The 18201-nt window shown below is 38.2% G+C and overlaps 1 protein-coding gene across 1 annotated transcript; it reads left to right on the top strand.

Moving 5' to 3' along the window:
- The first annotated feature begins 1174 nt into the window (after positions 1-1174).
- pdk4 (pyruvate dehydrogenase kinase, isozyme 4) lies at positions 1175-17648 on the top strand. The gene is made up of 11 exons (XM_072676120.1): positions 1175-1866; positions 3056-3197; positions 10818-10889; positions 10968-11152; positions 11490-11579; positions 12538-12615; positions 13369-13445; positions 13554-13652; positions 13738-13848; positions 14109-14222; positions 15421-17648. The coding sequence occupies exons 1-11, from the start codon at positions 1749-1751 to the stop codon at positions 15592-15594; spliced, it is 1260 nt and encodes a 419-aa protein (XP_072532221.1). The 5' UTR covers positions 1175-1748; the 3' UTR covers positions 15595-17648.
- The last annotated feature ends 553 nt before the right edge of the window (positions 17649-18201 follow it).

Raw genomic sequence — 18201 nt, 5'->3', positions numbered from 1 at the left:
TACAGTTACTGCATTACTGCATGTTTACACTGCTGTGGTTGCAAAATATTTAATCTATAAAGTGTTACTTACTGCTATTCTGTGAATAACACTGTAAATCACACTGTATAGAAATGTCCTCGTAAAGTCTGTGTATACTATCGTCCTCTGTATATTGTGTATTGTCTGTAAATTATATGTAGCTGTATACTGTTAACACTAAAGAGTCACTAACAGCCGGAACAAATTTCTTGATAAATATGTACATATGTATACATATATATATATATATATATATATATATATATATATATATATATATATATATATATATATACACACACAGACACGCACTATTTCATCTGTGTATATATATTTGTATTTTTATTTTTTTTTGCTTTTATTTCTATATTTTCATATTTTTAGATTTTATTTTTTAACTTAAATGTAACTTATTCTATTTTTATTTTTTTATTTAATTTTTCTTTTGCACTTTTGCACTTTTGCACTTTACTTCATTAAGTTAAGGTTTAGTTAAGTTTAAATGTAGATTATTATTGTATAGCTTTGATGTGGGCAGACTGTCATAAAAGCATTTCACTGCAAGTTATACTGTGTATGACTATGTATGTGACAAATAAAATTTGATTTGATTTGATTTGATTTGAACATACTTGGCCAATAAATCTGATTCTGAAATACTTAAAACTTCATTCAATAACTGATGACTCTCTAATATAATATATTCCATATTGCCACTAGAGGGTATAATAGCCCTCTGTATGTATATTGTTTATTTTTTTTAACAACTTAAAATAGCAGGACAGTGTTATTACCACAGATCAGCTGACTCCCCTCTCACCATCCACCCACCTCTGTGGCCCTGGGCTAGTTCTATGTGTTGCCACTAGATGGTATAACAGTCTTTAAAAAGGAAGCATCACCTCAGTCTCTCACTCTTTCTTAATAAAAATAGAAATAAACTGAACTGCATTTATTCATTCAAAATAACATACCATAATAGCACACATGGGCTTTATGAGGGGCATATTGATGAACCTAACGGCATTTCTTAGGCTTATCCATCTGCAGTGTGTCCTAGTGTGTTTTGTGGGGTGTATTGATGAACCGTGTGTTTATGTCCTGCTTCAGTGCAGCTGTGGTTTGACCTTTCCTCTAATTCGGAGCTGCGCATGCGTCAAGTGTGCATGTCTGCATATAGATGTGTACATTACAGACACGGAGGTTTCTATCGCAGTCCCAGGCCACAAACACCGCGCTATACAGGCAGCCAGGCGAGGCTTTGCTTGTCTAACCCTGGCGAGAACGGGGATATTAACGAAGGGGATGTCTCGGTGCCTAGAGAGGAGAAGAGAGAGCTTTGCTATTCCCTGAGTCGTGTTTCTATATCTGTGCAGAGAGGAGCAGTGGAGCAGACCCCTCCTCCCGCGGCGGGCCAGTTGCTGGAGGCAATGTCAAACTGAACAAAACATTTGGGGAAGACCACCTCAGCCCGGAGCTCTGTCGCCGACGATCGACTAGCACTATGTACTCTGGGGACAGATAGTGGCACGGTGACTCTCCACAGGCTTCGTTCATTTCCATGGCTGAGACGCTGGTGGTCTCTAGAGGGTCTCGGACGCTTCACTGTTATTGAGTAAAGAGGCTATGCTAGCTGGTATGCTAAGAGTGGCTTTGGGCGCTGGGGATAAATAGAGGACTCCTCGAGTGGTTTTCATCTTCTCTCTGGATTTGCCTCGGGATTCAAGATGAAGTTCGCTCACATTTTGCTGAAGAACACCTCCAAGTTTAACATCCCGAAACAAGTGGATAGGTTTTCCAAGTTTTCTCCGTCACCGCTTTCAATGAAGCAGTTTATAGATTTCGGTAAGTTGCTTTGCTGCTCTGCCCCCCCCCCCCCAACACCCCCCCCAGTTTAGCCAGCATGTCTACACCCTCGTGGGACTGGACTGTATGCACGGTGCACTTGACCTGGGACCCCCCATACTGACCATCGGAGCTGTTTACCTCAGTGCTGTATTGCTCCTCTCCCCTTATTACCAGTTTCTGTCACTGCACCAGAGAGCTAGTCAGAGTTTCGTTGTGCTGTACAGCCCTGTATTGGTATAATGAAATAAGTTACATTTAATTGAATTTAAAGTCTTGAGTTTTGTGGCCTTTTTCATTCATACGAAAGCAGGAGCAAGCTTGTGTGCATCGGTTTGCTATAAAAACCATCCCCTTAATAAACTAGTACGTCTAAAAATATATATATTGATATTTCCTGGAATATTTCTGTAGCTGTCTAGCTAATAACTTGGTAATACTGGTGTAATATCATGTAGGCAAGAACAGTAATAGTCATTATTAATTGAAGGTTATTATAATTATTGTAATAGTAATTATAGTATTATAATAATCCTGTGAACTCATATGGTATTACTGTAGGTCGCCTCCATTGAGATTTTTAGATTTGATTATTTATCAGCATGTCGATACACCTTAGTTTTTATTAGGGATGCACTGATACCGATACCAGATTTTCAAGTATCTGCTGATACAGAGTACCGATACCGATAGCAGCTCTGACTTAAATACTCGATAGATTATTTAAATATAAATCCTGATATTTATAGTGTTCCATTTTTTATAGGTTGTACTTTTTTAGATCTACTCTTAAATAATATATAATAAGCTTGAAAGAACAGCATTTACTGGTTGAGTAACATTTGAAAAGTATCATAGCTGTGAAAAAATAAAAATTGCCACAATGCAGAAACACGTGCAGGTAGGGAAGCATAATCATCCTAAGCCTGACCAAACAGCTTTTTAATTGGTGTTTAAAATGCACATTTCAGAGCAATAAAAAAAATGAAGTACATGTCTCAATGTGAAAAGATACTAATTTTCAATGCCTGGCTTTAAACAAACTGCTTAAATTAAAATGTAAAAGTTCCATTAAATGTCTAACACATTTAATGTGTTTCTGTCTCCTCCTCTAGCCTGTTGTTCCCACAGTGCTGCAGATTGAGTACAGCTGTGTAGCCTTACTACACTTTCCCTGTTCTTTTTGCAGGTTCTGCAAATGCCTGTGAGAAGACCTCCTTCATTTTTCTCCGTCAGGAGCTCCCTGTCAGGCTGGCCAACATCATGAAAGAAATAGACTTTCTCCCTGACAAGCTCATCAGTACCCCATCCGTGCAGCTGCTGCACAGCTGGTAAACTCTTTTGCGTGTTGTGTCCGGAGCCGTGCGCCACGGCCCTCGGTCACCCACCACCACTGTTCTGTACATCATTCGGTGCTAAAAGCCCTCTGAATTATAGATGTGAGAAGCTCCAGACTGTTTAAGACGTATGGCAGTTCATTCATCATCTTTTGTTAAATTCCCCTAATCTTAAGACACGCGGTGCAGAAAAGCCAATGTGCCTCCAACATCAAATGAAGCACTGTCAGTGATTTATGAGGTCGGGTAAGCGTGATTAAAAAATACTCAGATCATGCAGCAGTAGTGCTTTGTAAAGGCTGTGGATGAAAAGAGATGGGAGCGGTGAAGTATGGTCTGGGGTTAGTGCTGTAGATCGTGTACACACATTAGTGAAACTGCACAAATAAGACCATTTTAAGACCAAATAAGATCATTTTGTTGTGTTTAAAATGGTTTAAATAACATTACTCAATGCCCATTTGTGCCTGTCAGCAAACACAAGTAAAAAGTAGGGATGCACCAATATTACTTTTTTTTTTCAAAACAGATACCAGATTTGTAAGTATCTGCCGATAGCAATACCAACTCTGACTTCAATACTCGATAGATGACTATAAATCCTGATACTCCTTAAAAAGAACAGCATGTACTGATTGATTAACTGCACATTTGAAAGGTTTTAGAACTATGAAACAATAACAATACGCCTCAGTGCAGTAAGTGTAACACTGTTTAATGGTAATAACTATTTATGACTGTGTATTTGCTGGTTGTTTAAACATTTGGTTTCATAAAGTATGCAAACCAAAAGTTCTAAATTTCCAAAAAAAAAAGTATGGCGTCATGTTATCGGTGCTCTCTTTTGCCAGTATCAGTATCAGTGCAGATACCAGTATCGAATCAACACTAGTAAATAGCCAACTAGTAATTACTAATACTAACTGCATTTTGAGTATGAAGTATGTGGTATCACATACTTGTATCAAAGTTGAGTATAGTCAAATATCCAAGATACATTTTCAAAACCAAACAGTTTTTGAGTGTGGTTATGATGGACACTATTATCCCACAGTGCTGTACGAAGTGGAAAGGGAAGATCTACTCATAACTGCAACAATTATTAGAAAAAATATGGCTGATAATTCTGCAATATAAGTGCTGTGCCAACATTGGCTGGAAAAATTGCAGTGACGTGTTGGCATAGCAAAACTTCATTATTTCCTGTTAGTACCAAACGTATGTTAATACTTAATGTACTAACCTGTCAAACTTACACTATTAAGATTAGTGTATAGTATTTACTTTATGGTATTAGTGTGTAGTACACAATTGGGATGCAGTCACTGTCTTTATAGACTACCTACGATGATGTCAGTTAGAGTAAATGTAGGATAGTGATACTCACAACACCTAGACATTTCAATAGAATATATCCTAAAGGGGCATTAGTCAAGACTCAAGAAACTTGCCCTAGCCGTTAACAGGTGGTGAACACAGCAATACTGGAAGCATTTTCTCCCTTTAGATCCACCTTTAATTCCAAGCCATTATCACAAAGCAAACCTGTAAATTTTTTGATGATGTTAGCATTTTACCCTGATATGTGGGGTTCTCCAATATGACATTTAGCTTCTTGATAATGTAATTATGAATCTATAAACACTTGGAATTCAGCTTGTAATCATTTGCTGCTGGGCAAATATCTGCTGCAATTTCTTTGTAATGAATTTATCAGTCACTATATGTGTTAGCTTGTTAGCATTGTAGCTGCAGTGGACCAGTGTTACCTAAATTTTTCTGAAGGTAGTTCACCTAAAGCACTACTTTGCTCAGTTCGTAAGTGATTAAGGTTTATCTTGTCCATTTGTTATGTAAAGTCTGTCCCTGAAACAGAAAACTGACAGAATTATTACACGCTTGAAGGTGGACAAAGATACTCTCATCAGTCGCTAATTCTTTGTCCACCTTCAAGCGTGTAATAATTCTGTCAGTTTTTTCGGGCTCCTAATACACATGTGCTGATGCCACTGCTAAAATAATACTAACATTTTATCATGTTGTACATATTTCACAGTTTTGAACTAATGCTCCTTTAACTTTAAGTCAAGGTAGTAGTTGCTGTAACCTTTAAGTGGTTGCTCATACACTTGCGCAGCCAAATTCTTCTCTTCACGTATCTCAGTTTAGAAAGCTGGGGTCAGAGTGCAGGGTCAGCTATGCGCCCCTGAAGCAGGGAGTGTTAAATACCTTGCACAGTGGCCCAACAGCAGCAGTGTAATGGAGTACTGAAACCACATAGGAAATTCTTTAAAACTCAACGTTCCAGTTGTTTAGGGTGCATTTAAGGTCATTTTGATTTAAGCCAAAATCAAACCCAATGTGTAAGAATCATTCTCACATGACATCTCACATGCCTTTCCACAAGTGTCCAACTTGATTGGTTTGCTCGTGAGGATTCTCGTGAAACTCGCTGGATCCATTTGGCCTGAATGTACATGACCTCAATCGCACCCCTAATGTACCATAAAATTCGATATGTCTGAGATTTGTCTCTAAATGACTTAAGCATGTCAACCTATGCTTTGCCTTAAGCCTCTCAGTTTTCAACTACAGGAATGCTTTACACTTTTGTAAACAAGCTCTTGCACTGAGGGAATTGCACAATCTCTGATAACCTCAGGTCAGTGGTTTGGTCAGTCGCTTGTCAGAAAGATACAGCATGTATGGCCCAGTGTGAAACTGAATAAACAACATTAAGCTCAAACAGGAATTTCAGGCGAATTTAAGGACTTGCACTGTGCCCATTAAGTTTGAGAACCGTGTTTGTAAAAGAGATGTGTGGTGGTGGTGGTGAAGAACCTTTTAAAGGCCTAAAGCCAATTTTTAGTTGATGTAATGGGTGTTTACCAGTTTAAAGGTTCTTCACGCCCACACCTTTATTACAAGGCTCATAATGCAAACAGTGGTTCTTTTCTGGTATCACTCAAAGAATAATTTAAAGCACTTTAATTTTTTAAAAGTATACATTCACAAACACACATTGCAGGTGTTGAGTGCAGTGCACAAGTATGCAAAGTTGGTGCCTAAACATGTCTGGGAATTATTATTATTGTTAGTCCTAATACCTATAAAAAGAGGTTTATTTATTTATAATATTCTAATATTCTAAAATGTTGCGTTCATGTGATTGTCTGTTCAGTCTTTTGATTGAAGTACTAAACTTTTTTTTCACTTTTTATGCAACACAACATGCTTGATTGTAGATGTTTAAAATAACATTACTATTAGAATAAACATACAAATGGTTGTATTGTATGTTCTTCTAATAGTATTATTATTTAACATTATACCATTAATTAATTGTTAGGCCATGTTGGAAATAACGCTTAAGTCCAGTTTGTGCTGCATTGAAAATTTCAGTGTGCCCAAACTCAGCTTCCAGCTTTAGAGGGTGGTCATGTGGTGCCTGCTGGAGGGAAACGTTTAAACTGCTGACGTAGGTTTAGATAGACTGGCTGCACATTGACCTGAGACCTTTATTGTCTGCGTACTTTTCGTATTGTTCTTGATTACAAGAAGATTGAATGACCATGATAAAACAGGGAGTTTTTGAGGTGCCCATAGATTAAATGATTCTACTAGAAGAGCTTTAGATTCACTTGAATTGAATCTTGTGATTGAGAGATCAGACACTGTATGTTTTCAGGCGGCAAAACCATAGGATGCATTTTTTTTAACTCGTGGCCATTAGACTGGCCAAATTTATTGCTGTTTCCATGCTGACCCTGCATGTATCGACCTCACTTCTACGAATGTGGTTTAAGGCTCAGGTTGACCTCATGCTGCCCCTGTTACTAATGGCTGTGCTGCTGAAACTTTGACCCTGGGTTCAGTGTTGATTGAGCACTGTGTTTCCATCACACTGAGGGGAGATGTTGCAGATAAGAGTTTTTTTTCTGTGCCTTTTGTACTTTAAGGAGTTATGGTACAGATTACCAGTTTGGCTGGCTCAGCAGAAAGACTCTAAGTTGTATGACTTTGTTTTCTTCAATAATGTTTGCATGTTAATACAGTGGGCAATGTGTAAAGTGTAAATACCAGGAGTCTGATCATGTATAACACTGTAGCAACTCTGTTCCGTAATGTTCCTTCACAGCCTTCATAGAGCTCCGGGGCATAGGGAACATTTTTCCATCCACAAACCAGCACACCAACTACCAACGATCCCTCATCACGTGTTTTAAACGGAACTCACACTTGCAGTCAGCATTTTTTTGTCAGTGTTTTTTGTAGTGCAGTTTTGTGGTGTGTGTAGGTGTGTAGGTATGTAGCTAAGGTGGGATCTTAGATATTAGAGCATTGTACATTGTACATAGAACATTGTCATTATTTGTTGTAATTATTCCAGAGTTTTACTGGATAGTGTTGGTAAGCAATTAGCTAGCTGAAAAGACTATGGCTGTTCAGCTAGGGTTAGCACCTAGTACATTCCTGCTTTGAGTCCCACCAGAGATGTTATAAATGAGGAGACTGGCCACTGGTTGAAATATGAATCTCGTAAAGCTTGGTTGGTTTACAGAGAAAGTCCCACCTTTCAATAAAATTGGCCAATCAGCTTGCTGGTTATGCCGCGAGCAGACGAGTCAATGTTTTGTACATTATTGAGCCAAACACAACAAACAATTCATGAGGTTTTTGTCAGATGTCAGTGATTTAATGTATGTTTTTGACACGGTAATCTGACCTTTAGTTTAGTATTTTGGTCTCTCCCTATTCATAGAGAAGCTTGGTCCAGTATGACTGGAAATTTGAGACTGGAAAAAAAGATGGCCACTCTTCTAATGTGTGGTTAGCTCTAGTCTAAGGCAATCCAGTTTCACCAAGGGTTAGTTTGTGGTCCGGATACTCACTAACTTCCCCAGTTTTAGCTTCCTCACTCACCATGTTTGAGATTCCCTTCAGTAAACACTGGCACAGAAAGGCCGCAATCACAAGGCCTGGTTTAGAGAGCAACCAGCAGAGCCATGTTTATGAAACCGATTAAAAGTATCAAAAACATTTTCTCCTGAAGTGGCTGTTTTTACTGTGTTTCAGCTTGAATATTTCACAGTATACCACAATGATATAATAAGTAAACTGTCACAGCTATGCCAAGGAAAGTACAGTTTTCTATTTTAGGGGTTATAGTTGGTATTATTCATCATAGTCGGAAGTCAGAAGCAGAATATGCATGTGGTGTTTTTGTACGTTCTGACCCAAGACCAGGAGAAAATTACAGTCCAGAAGACCTTTAGATCCAGACTAGCTCTGAGATTTAATCGTTCATACAGTATGTACACTACATGCTTGTGGTTTAGATGGTTTGATCTCACTGAAAAGTCAGCTGGTTAAAAATAGACTTCCCAGTTCTGAAGGAGTACATAGACAGAGTGATTTATAGGTGAAAACAAGAACTGTTTCTCCAACTGTTGCTCTTTGTCTGCTTCATTTATTTTTGGCACAGCCATTGCAAACAATGGGCAGAATCAATGCTTTGAAAATGAAATTGACATCATGCACCATTCAAAATCAAAGCCAGGCTTAAAAGTTATGCCTGTTGTTTTGTTTCTGCTTATGTTATTGTTGAATCAAAGCCTATTAACACCCTGATTGCCAATGACTGCATGCATTGGTTTGGGCTTTGTTTGCTTTTCAGATGACTGAAGGGTTCTGCTGGCTGTTGAAAATGCCATTCTGTTGAGCATCTATTATTTTCACAATCTTAATATGTGTGAGGTGTCAGCTCTGCAATTCTTTGGGTGACTAAAATTGTCTGCTAGCAGTAAGTTAAGATGATTGAACGTTCAGTATAATCCTGCGGACGTTTTTGCCGTTCTGAGGTACTCAAGCGCATTCATGTGACTTTATATTTTGGTACTAATATTCTGGCATACATGAGGCCTGTATTTTCCAACTTCCGAGTTCTGGACTTTCATCGACAACAAGGCCAGACATTTTACGAGACCATCAAAGGAAACGATCAGTTATCATGCGGCTGACAAAGAATAATATTTTTAAGAGAGTGAAACAGTAAAGTTATGTTGTACCTTGACCAGAGCTCAGTGGCAGCTGTGTCTTCACACAGTATGTGTGTTATGGTTGTTTTTATGTTTGACGCTTTTATGCAGGCTGTGCACATGATTGGAATTTAGCATAACCATTTAACATTCATCAGTAATCCATCAACAAAGTAAATGTGTTAAGCTTGCTGTTAATCACCTCCAATGAACGTATTTAAACATATAAACATTTTAACTTCATTTGATCAATATTATTTAATAGAAGGTTGGTGTTGCGGTATTGTAACTAAGCATGTAAAATTAAAGAAATGTATTCCATACATTATTTGTAAAATATAATTAATAGAAATTTTCTAGTTTTTCACACTTCATTTAGCTTCCATTTCCACTCTTTTAGCTGTGTGATGATTGAGAGGTTCCTTGCACATTTAAATTGCCAACAGTGTCTCAATAGATTTAGGATCTGGGCTAGGACTTGTTTTTTTCAGAACTCTAGATATTGTTTTTCCCTTTTGTGCCATTCTTTGGTGGATTTACTGGAATATACTTTGGGTCACTGTCATGATACATGCTCCACCTCCACTTCAGCTTTAGTCCCAAACCATGATGTTTTCACTTTCACAGTTAGTATAATGTTATTGTGCTCAAGTGCTGTGTTTGGTTTATGGCAAACATGTCTTCTTTTACTGTCCTGATCTTTGGCCAGGTGTTCTCTGGCAATCTTTGGTCTGATGTTGTTGGTTAATGTTAACCGAAAAAATTTCTCCTTGCATAACCCCTTAAAAATCAAACCTGTGCAGTCTCTTTCTGATGGTAGATGCTGTACTTTGACATCAACTGTGGCAAGCGCTACCTGTAGGTTCCATAGTGACCTTATTACACATCTTGTGATCTGCTCTTGGACTCAGCTTGCTAGGGCTGTCTGACCTGGCCACGTTGGCAGTTTTAGATGTTCTCCATTTATAAATTATTGTGTATATATCTGCATTGACAACCTTCTTTGTGAAGGCCTCAGAAAGTTCTTTGGATCTTACCATGGTGATCCCACTTACTTCAACAATCAAGAGCAGACTAAAACTTAATGTCTAAAGGTTTAAATTAGACAGGCTCATTCAGAATCCTTTCTAACGATGGTCTGGTGTGGTATTTTAAGTAATAATAAATGTGGGGGTGTCCTAACTGTCTCCTCATATAGAAATTGCTTTTCAGAAATGATATTTTACAGATGATTTGATTATTAGATGTTTCTTTGGTTATATGTGTTATATGTGGTTATATTATCTCCATCTCCCAGTATTATTTAAACGAAGATCAAATGTCAATGTTCAAATATGTTAAAAAGACAAAGGTTTTCATAAGGTGTCCTATTTTCTTTTTAAATGACTGTAACTGTGATCAGTTAACTGTAAAACTATACGTTCCACTGTAAACACTGTGAATCACAGTGTTATTAGTGTGTTCAGGGATTTAAAGTATACCTTTACACACCACAGTTAGGTTCTTTGCAGTCTGTGTCATCTATTGCGTAGGTTTAAGTGCCCTCCCAACAAACAGTGTTTTTCTTTTAACCCAGGTACGCACAGAGTCTGATGGAGCTTGTGGATTTTCTGGAAAGAGATCCAGATGATAAAAATGTTTTGACAATGTAAGTGCAAGTCATGTTCTAAAAGGTGTTCACATGACTCTTTCAACAGTGCCTTGAACAGAATACATGTGATTTCAGGTTCACAGAGACTCTGATTAACGTGAGGAATAGGCACAATAATGTGGTGCCCACAATGGCTCAGGGGGTGGTGGAGTACAAAGAGGCCTTTGGAGTGGATCCAGTGACCAACCAGAACGTCCAGTACTTCCTGGACCGATTCTACACAAGCCGCATTTCGACTCGCATGCTCATGAACCAGCATAGTAAGTAGAGGAGCTTAAGCACTATACTGTTATACTGTCCTGCTGCTTTCTGACAGGTATTAGATGCTTAATTTCCCTGTGTAGTTCAGCCCCACTGTGAGCCAAATGATCATTTCACTTGTTGTTTACAAACAATACAAATGCAAATGAATAACGTAGAGCTTTTCATTCTATTCACAGTTGGCTCTCTATGTAGTCCATGTCGATATCAGAGCTCTGTGTAGCCCATGTAGCTCAATTGTTTATTTTATGGCTTTTCCTTTGTTTATATACAATCTCAGTATTTGCAATGCTGTCAATAACGCATACTCATAAAAGCCCCTGTGTTTCGTTTTAGCACTGATCTTCAGTGGCAGCACTAACCCAGCCCATCCGAAGCATATTGGCAGTATTGACCCCAACTGCGATGTAGTGGAGGTGGTAAAAGGTAATGACCCATGAGGTTGTCTAGGTTGCGAGGTAAACATAATGTGTGCAAGAGATATGTTAACGTAAATTGATAAAATGAAGGGAGCTGCACTTTGGTGTGTCTGTATACAGCAGAGAACTGGTTCATGTTTTTGCAACCTGACCCTCTACTGCAGAAATGGCTGTGAGGACTTCACTATTGTATGCACTATACATTTATAGTGTAAACTAGAAATAAATGTACTATTAATACATTTATTTATAGTATGCACTATAAATATTCTGCTCCTCATTTAAAAAAAACCCTTGTATCTTCATTTTGAGATTTTTGTACTTTTTGACATAATTTGAATCTACCCGTTGTTTTATACATTGTCTCACCATCTCATATAGAATGGATCAATAGAAGGTCTCCAAAATGAATTGGAATATTTTTTTTACATTGACTTCCATTGAAAATGAGGAAGGTTTTTCCCTTTTTCTGTAAAGTTTTTGTGTGACAGTAACAATAAATACATTTATACATATCTAACTGCTTGTCTGTCTATCTATTTACATATGTATTGTGAGCTACACTAGATGGACAAAAGTATTGGGACACCTACACTTGACACCTACAAGAACTTTTATGACATCCCAATCTAAATCCAAAGAATTTAGCTTTTCCTTAAGGAGGAAAGAAATTTCTCCAACTGACCTGTTGCAATTGTGGCATCCTGTTACATCTATTATGTACCGTCCATTCTAGTGTTTGTTTTCACTAGTGTTTGTAATGGATATTTATCTACTTACCTACCTACCAACCAATTCCCCCGCCCATCCATCTAAATACCAGAATCTGATAAGATCTCTTATGGCTTTTGTTAGCTGTCTGCTTAGATTCACTGGCATGTGTGATAGAAGAGTGAGCACATGTTATTCTTAGTTTTAATGACTAAACCAACCCTGTGTTTCTCACTGTCTTTATCTCTGTATAGATGCCTATGAGAGTTCCAAGATGCTGTGTGATCAGTATTACCTGACCTCTCCGGAAGTGGAGATCAAACAAGTGAACTGTGAGCGAGACCTATCTTTCCGTTCAGTCTATGTTTTTGTACACTGTGCATGGTGAGTTCTGATCTTTTAGCATAGACTGACCTTGATAATTTTTTTGTTGGGGATTCTTTAATGCTGAAATAGCATGCTGGATATGCTCATGCTCTAAAAGAGTGTATCGCTGTATTCAAGGATTTTCACCTGCTTCGTTGCTGTTATTTTGGCATCTGTTTTTTTTCTCTTATTGCATGTAATTACCTTGGCTTTACCAATGTGTGGCTGCTAAACTTTAACCTGGAGCTCTCTCCTACTGTGTAAAAACAAATCAGTTGCACTGCTCTGTCCACTTAGTGTCATTATCATGACTGTCAGTAGTTACATTAAAATGGCACAAATCTTTAGTATCTAATTTCCTCCTGGGTACCAAACTGCACTCTTTTCTTGCTCCCTTGATATTTGCAACCTGATAACAAAGCCATAACCTTTGGACCATGTGTTTGCACAATTGAAACGCATCAAAACAGCTTTCATTGCACACAGTTTTGTTGAGTCTTGACACAATCTCGTTTTGTGTCCTTTTGAGTAATGCAAATAACATAATGGGTCTGTAAGGGCAAAGGGCAGAGTGACCGACAGCTGGTCAGCTAGTTTACTAATAGGTAACAAATTAGACACCATACATACCACACAGCTGGGCAGTAAGCTGGGTGTACTTTGTGCACATATACTGTCCTGCAGTTTTTAACGGCTTCTTTTTCTCTCTTGTGTTGCAGCTAAGGAACCTAATGAACCCATTAACATTGTGTATGTGCCTTCTCATCTTTATCATATGCTCTTTGAGCTGTTTAAGGTACAGTAGGTTTGGGTGTACATACAGTATCTAAACTTTTTTTTCAAACATTCAAACATTTTCAAATTCAAACATTTAACTATTTTTTTTTTTACATCTGCTTAACAGAATGCAATGAGAGCAACAGTAGAAACCCATGAGAACAGCACGCATCTTCCACCAATTAAAGTCAGGGTTTCTTTGGGAAGTGAAGACTTGACCATAAAGGTAACTGTTCTCATGAATGGCCCTCAGTGTCATATATTTATGATAATGATGAGTATTATCACTATTATTATTGTTATTATTACAGATGTCTGACAGAGGAGGTGGTGTCCCATTGAGGAAAATTGAGCGTCTTTTCAGCTATATGTATTCCACAGCACCAAGCCCAGTGAACGATAACGCTCGGAATGCTCCCTTGGTGAGATGGGTTTTTCTTTATTTCTTTATTTGATAGAATACACTGTATATCAGTAATGTAAAGCACTTTAATTATGCAGGTCAGTTTCATATGTGTTGGTTTAATGTTAGACGTGAAGTACACTGTGTACACTGAGTTAAGTGTTTAATTAAGTGGGCTTAAATGGAAACTGTGTTTTCAGGGTTGTAAACTAGTGGAATTACAAACAGCTTAGTCAGTCATTTACGTAGGGTTGGACAGTAACGTCTGTCTGTCTGCAGGCTGGCTTCGGTTACGGGCTTCCTATCTCTCGCCTCTATGCCAAGTACTTTCAAGGAGACCTTCAGCTCTACTCTATGGAAGGATATGGAACAGCAGCTGTTATTTATTTGAAGGTACATTGTTAAATCCCTCATCCTAACTAACATCACATATTGCCTGTGTATGTTTTCTACAGTCTCCGCTGTTGTACAAACAACATTTTCATTGACATATATTGAAAGCTGGCCTCCTTCATACTGCACTGGAAGCTATGTGAGATAGAAAAAGTATCAACCAAAACATTGTGATAGATTCTATCATGTGTGAATGTCTCCTATGTGAATGTCTATCTGTGTTGAAAGAACATGTGGGTAAATTATTCAACCACAGGAGTTGACAAGACCAGCTGGTTTGTGTAAAGTTTAGTCAGTTAAAGCAACTAAAGTGAATAAAAACAGTGGCTTTAGATCTTAAGATCTTCTTTGGAGTTGTTTTGAGCACAAACATTATTCAACCGTCTTCAGCAAAGCTTTTTGAAAGAGTTGCAGAGAGGAAGAGGTCAGGGATATAGCCTAGAAATTAACTATTTATTATATCATTATCTGGTGATAATAGTAATTGTACCAATTGGATATTTATTACCTTGTATATTTAATTGCATCAGCTTTGTGGTTGTGTTTTGTGAAACTGTCTACACTAAAAATACCTTGTCCTTTAAAAATGAATTGAAAATGAATGCCACTGGGGGTCCTAGTGGCTCAGTGGTCTATTGGGCTGCCACTTTGGCCTGGGGGTTGTGAGTTTGCTTTGCCACCAGCGGCCAGAGGCCAATGTTTTTTTTCTGGGTGGGTCTATGGTGCTCTATCCCCTCAAGGCTCTAAAAGTGCTGTTGGCTTACACAGGTGTCTGTTAGTTGGTGTGGGGGGAGTTGGGGACCCGGCGCTTTCCTTCAAGCCTGGTGACTGCCCGGGGAAATGGCAGCAGTTAGAAAAGAGGCGGTGGCTGGTTTTGCATGTATCGGAGGAGAATCGTTAAGTCCTTACCCTCCTAGTGTTGGAAGTTTTGCTAGTGCCAGGGGGAGCAGTTGGTTAACTGGCAGCACCAAATTGAGAGAAAAAATGTAATACATTTATAAAAAGAAAAAAAAGTGCCATCCTCAGTGTACTTAGAAGTTAAATAAAGGTTGATTGATTCTTTGAATTAAGACGGTCTGAGAAGTGCTGAAACATTTTATTGTGTATTTACATTGTGAATGAGGGAATTTCACAATGAGAAGTCTTTGACTAATGCCTGTCCTCTTTTTTTCCCCTAAACATTCCACATGGCTTCCAGGCCTTATCCTCCGAATCTGTGGAGAGACTTCCGGTTTTCAACAGGTCAGCTTTAAGGCATTACCAGACGAGCATCGAGGCAGATGACTGGTGCATCCCCAGCAGTGAACCCAAGAAACTGGGAAAGGATGATTATAATGTGCAAGAGGTGAGAACTGAAGGGAAGCTGAATTGATGGGATAAAACATGGATGTTGTCAAAAGGCATCAAGGCCTTGAGTTCCCATTCCCAGTACACAGCACGGTCACTGCTGTTCAGTTGGTAATTGCAAATTGCTGCCTACATGGTACAGTGTGAAAAAGGGCATTCATTTGTATTATCATTGTGTCAAACCATGCTTTATCACGTCACCATGTAATTAGCTGTATCCGTTCAATGTAATGAACATAACACAAGCTAACCAAGAAATATTTTCTTCCTGATATTTTGGAGAATTTATTAATATGTCGTTCACCAGAATCATAACTCAGAATCAGCTATAACGTTTCAACTGCCGACTCCTTTTAAGTGCTCTTTAGTTGGTGGGGCCAAGCTTGGTGTATCTTTGAAAAACATGTGTGTCTGAAAACATCCCCTGATGTTTAACTGTCAAATGTGCAAGTTGCATCAAATTCATAATGAACCACAGATGCTAGACTAAAAAGTAAACAACAGAAGCAATGCAGCATTTTACTGTGGAAACGGTAAGCAGAAAAGGCTATGCAATAGCAAAAGGAGTGTAGTTTTACCATATGTAAATGTGGCCAGCGGTTCATGATCGAGGTAAATGACATTTTTTCAATGCTATTTCAGAAGGCTATATGAATAAATGCATGACTGTATATAAACAATCTAAAGAAAGAACAATGAGTCAAAGTAACACTCAGTGAGAACGATGTTAGGCGGTCACAGTATGTGGACCTTAGGTCTGGTTTGAACAACTTTTATTTGTCCAGCATCTGCTTGTTCTAGTGAAGCCATGATGTATAAAAATCAGCAGTGAATGTCACCAAATACATCACCAGCTTTGCTCTAACATTATGAGGGCCTGAGCTAATGAGAACAGTGTTTTTACTGTTATATTGGAAATGTCCAATCACAGCAGAGTACAAGCCTTACACAACTGTTCGATTGTGTGAAAATACAAATGGGCCATTTAATGCAGTAGATGGTCATTATGGTCAAACTCCAAATACATTTTAATATTTAAAGTGTTCAATACTAACTGCAGTCTCATCCTGTATTACCTGCATTTTACCAGCTGTGAATGTGTGTAGGTTTAATACTATTAGTCAGGACTGAACAAAATTAAAGCTTTGCTTTAATCTTCTCATGTCAAACTCCAGTAGTACTTCAGTACAGTTACTGAATGACAGCACCTGTCATTTATTACCTGTATTTCATCAACCACATAGGCCTGTCATTTCACTATTACATCTCTTAACCGGGAATTAACAGTGACAAGGAATGACACAATTTTGTTCTCTTTTTTGTTTTTTTTTCTTTATATCCTTTCATTTTTTACTTGTGACTTTTAATGTGGTAAAACTGAAGTGCCAACATTTTATTGTTCTCACAGAAATTTTAGGTCTTTAGGATTTCATTTGTAATTGCATGATCTCAGGATGATGAAGGAATGCCCTATTTTCGTTTCTTTGAATTCCGAGAGTGCCGTGTATCTTAAACCACTGGGAAGGATTTCTGAGGAATGCTGTTGAAAGGACTGTGACACTAGCGATGTTAGCGATTTGCAGTGGCAATGGCTGCTTGCACAAGCAACGTTCATCAGATGTTCCATATGCTTGGTTTTTCACGTGCCAGCAAATTTGCTATAAATCTACCTAAAATCCTCTCGTGTTTGTTCTGTATTTGTTTTTTATAAAAAGAAAAATAGTTTTAATATTAGATTTAATAGTTAGTATTAATCTGAAATAATTCTGGTATGTTGAATTTATCTTGCACACTACAAAGCTTCATTATAACCTGTGACTGTTAGCAGTTGTAGTGATCAGACCAACCACTCATACCTCACAAGCTCTATCTGTATTCATGAGAACGTGACGGTTGCGCGAGGCAGGAACCGTGACTGTGTCAGAACACGTTGTCTATAGGATCGCTTCCTGTTTTTTTTGTGTGTGTGTGTGTACTGCTCAACCTCATTATGCACATGCAGTGCTTTCCCACTTCTCTGAAGTGGGGGACTGCGTTTCCACTGCAGCTGATTGTGTTTCTATTAAAATGTAGGATGAATCAGAGAAAATGCTTGTGGTGCCTTATTTATTTAATGGCTGCAGATTTAGGAACCGTGTTGGCAAGTATAATTTTAACATGAATTAATATTAACACATTTCTTTAGTTTTACTTGTTTAGTTATACATTATATGGACAAAAGTTTTGGGACACCTGCTCATTCATAGTTTCTTCTGAAATTAAGAGCATGAAAAAAGAGCTAATCCTGATTCCTTTTTGAGTAACTGTCTCTACTATCCAGAGAAGGCTTTCTGCTAAACTTTGCAGCGAGATTAGCATTTTGGATGATTATCACCCAACTCATCCCAAATGTATTGGATGGAGCACCATCTTTCCAGAGAACAGTTTCACTGCTCCACAGCTCAATACTCTACAGCCCTCTAGCCCATGCCTGGCATTAGGCATGGAGCCCCCAAAAATGTTTATCTTCTTCAGAGAGTCCTATTCTATTGACAGTACTTGTCTACAGGCACTAGATATGCTGTGTGTGGGGGTTTGCAGTTTAAAGTAGCTGAATGAATTCATTAGAGATGTGTCCACAATGTTTAAATGT

This window comes from Salminus brasiliensis, chromosome 3, assembly GCF_030463535.1.
Source record: "Salminus brasiliensis chromosome 3, fSalBra1.hap2, whole genome shotgun sequence".
NCBI classification, from domain to species: Eukaryota; Metazoa; Chordata; class Actinopteri; order Characiformes; family Bryconidae; genus Salminus; species Salminus brasiliensis.
This window is presented reverse-complemented; position numbering and strand designations above follow the sequence as displayed.

Coding starts and splice junctions, on each gene's coding strand:
- pdk4 (XM_072676120.1), top strand. CDS start 1,749: ATGAAGTTCGCTCACATTTTGCTGAAGAACACCTCCAAGTTTAACATC. Junction 10,890..10,967: donor GATAAAAATGTTTTGACAAT/GTAAGTGCAAGT, acceptor ATGTGATTTCAG/GTTCACAGAGACTCTGATTA. Junction 13,446..13,553: donor TGCTCTTTGAGCTGTTTAAG/GTACAGTAGGTT, acceptor TCTGCTTAACAG/AATGCAATGAGAGCAACAGT.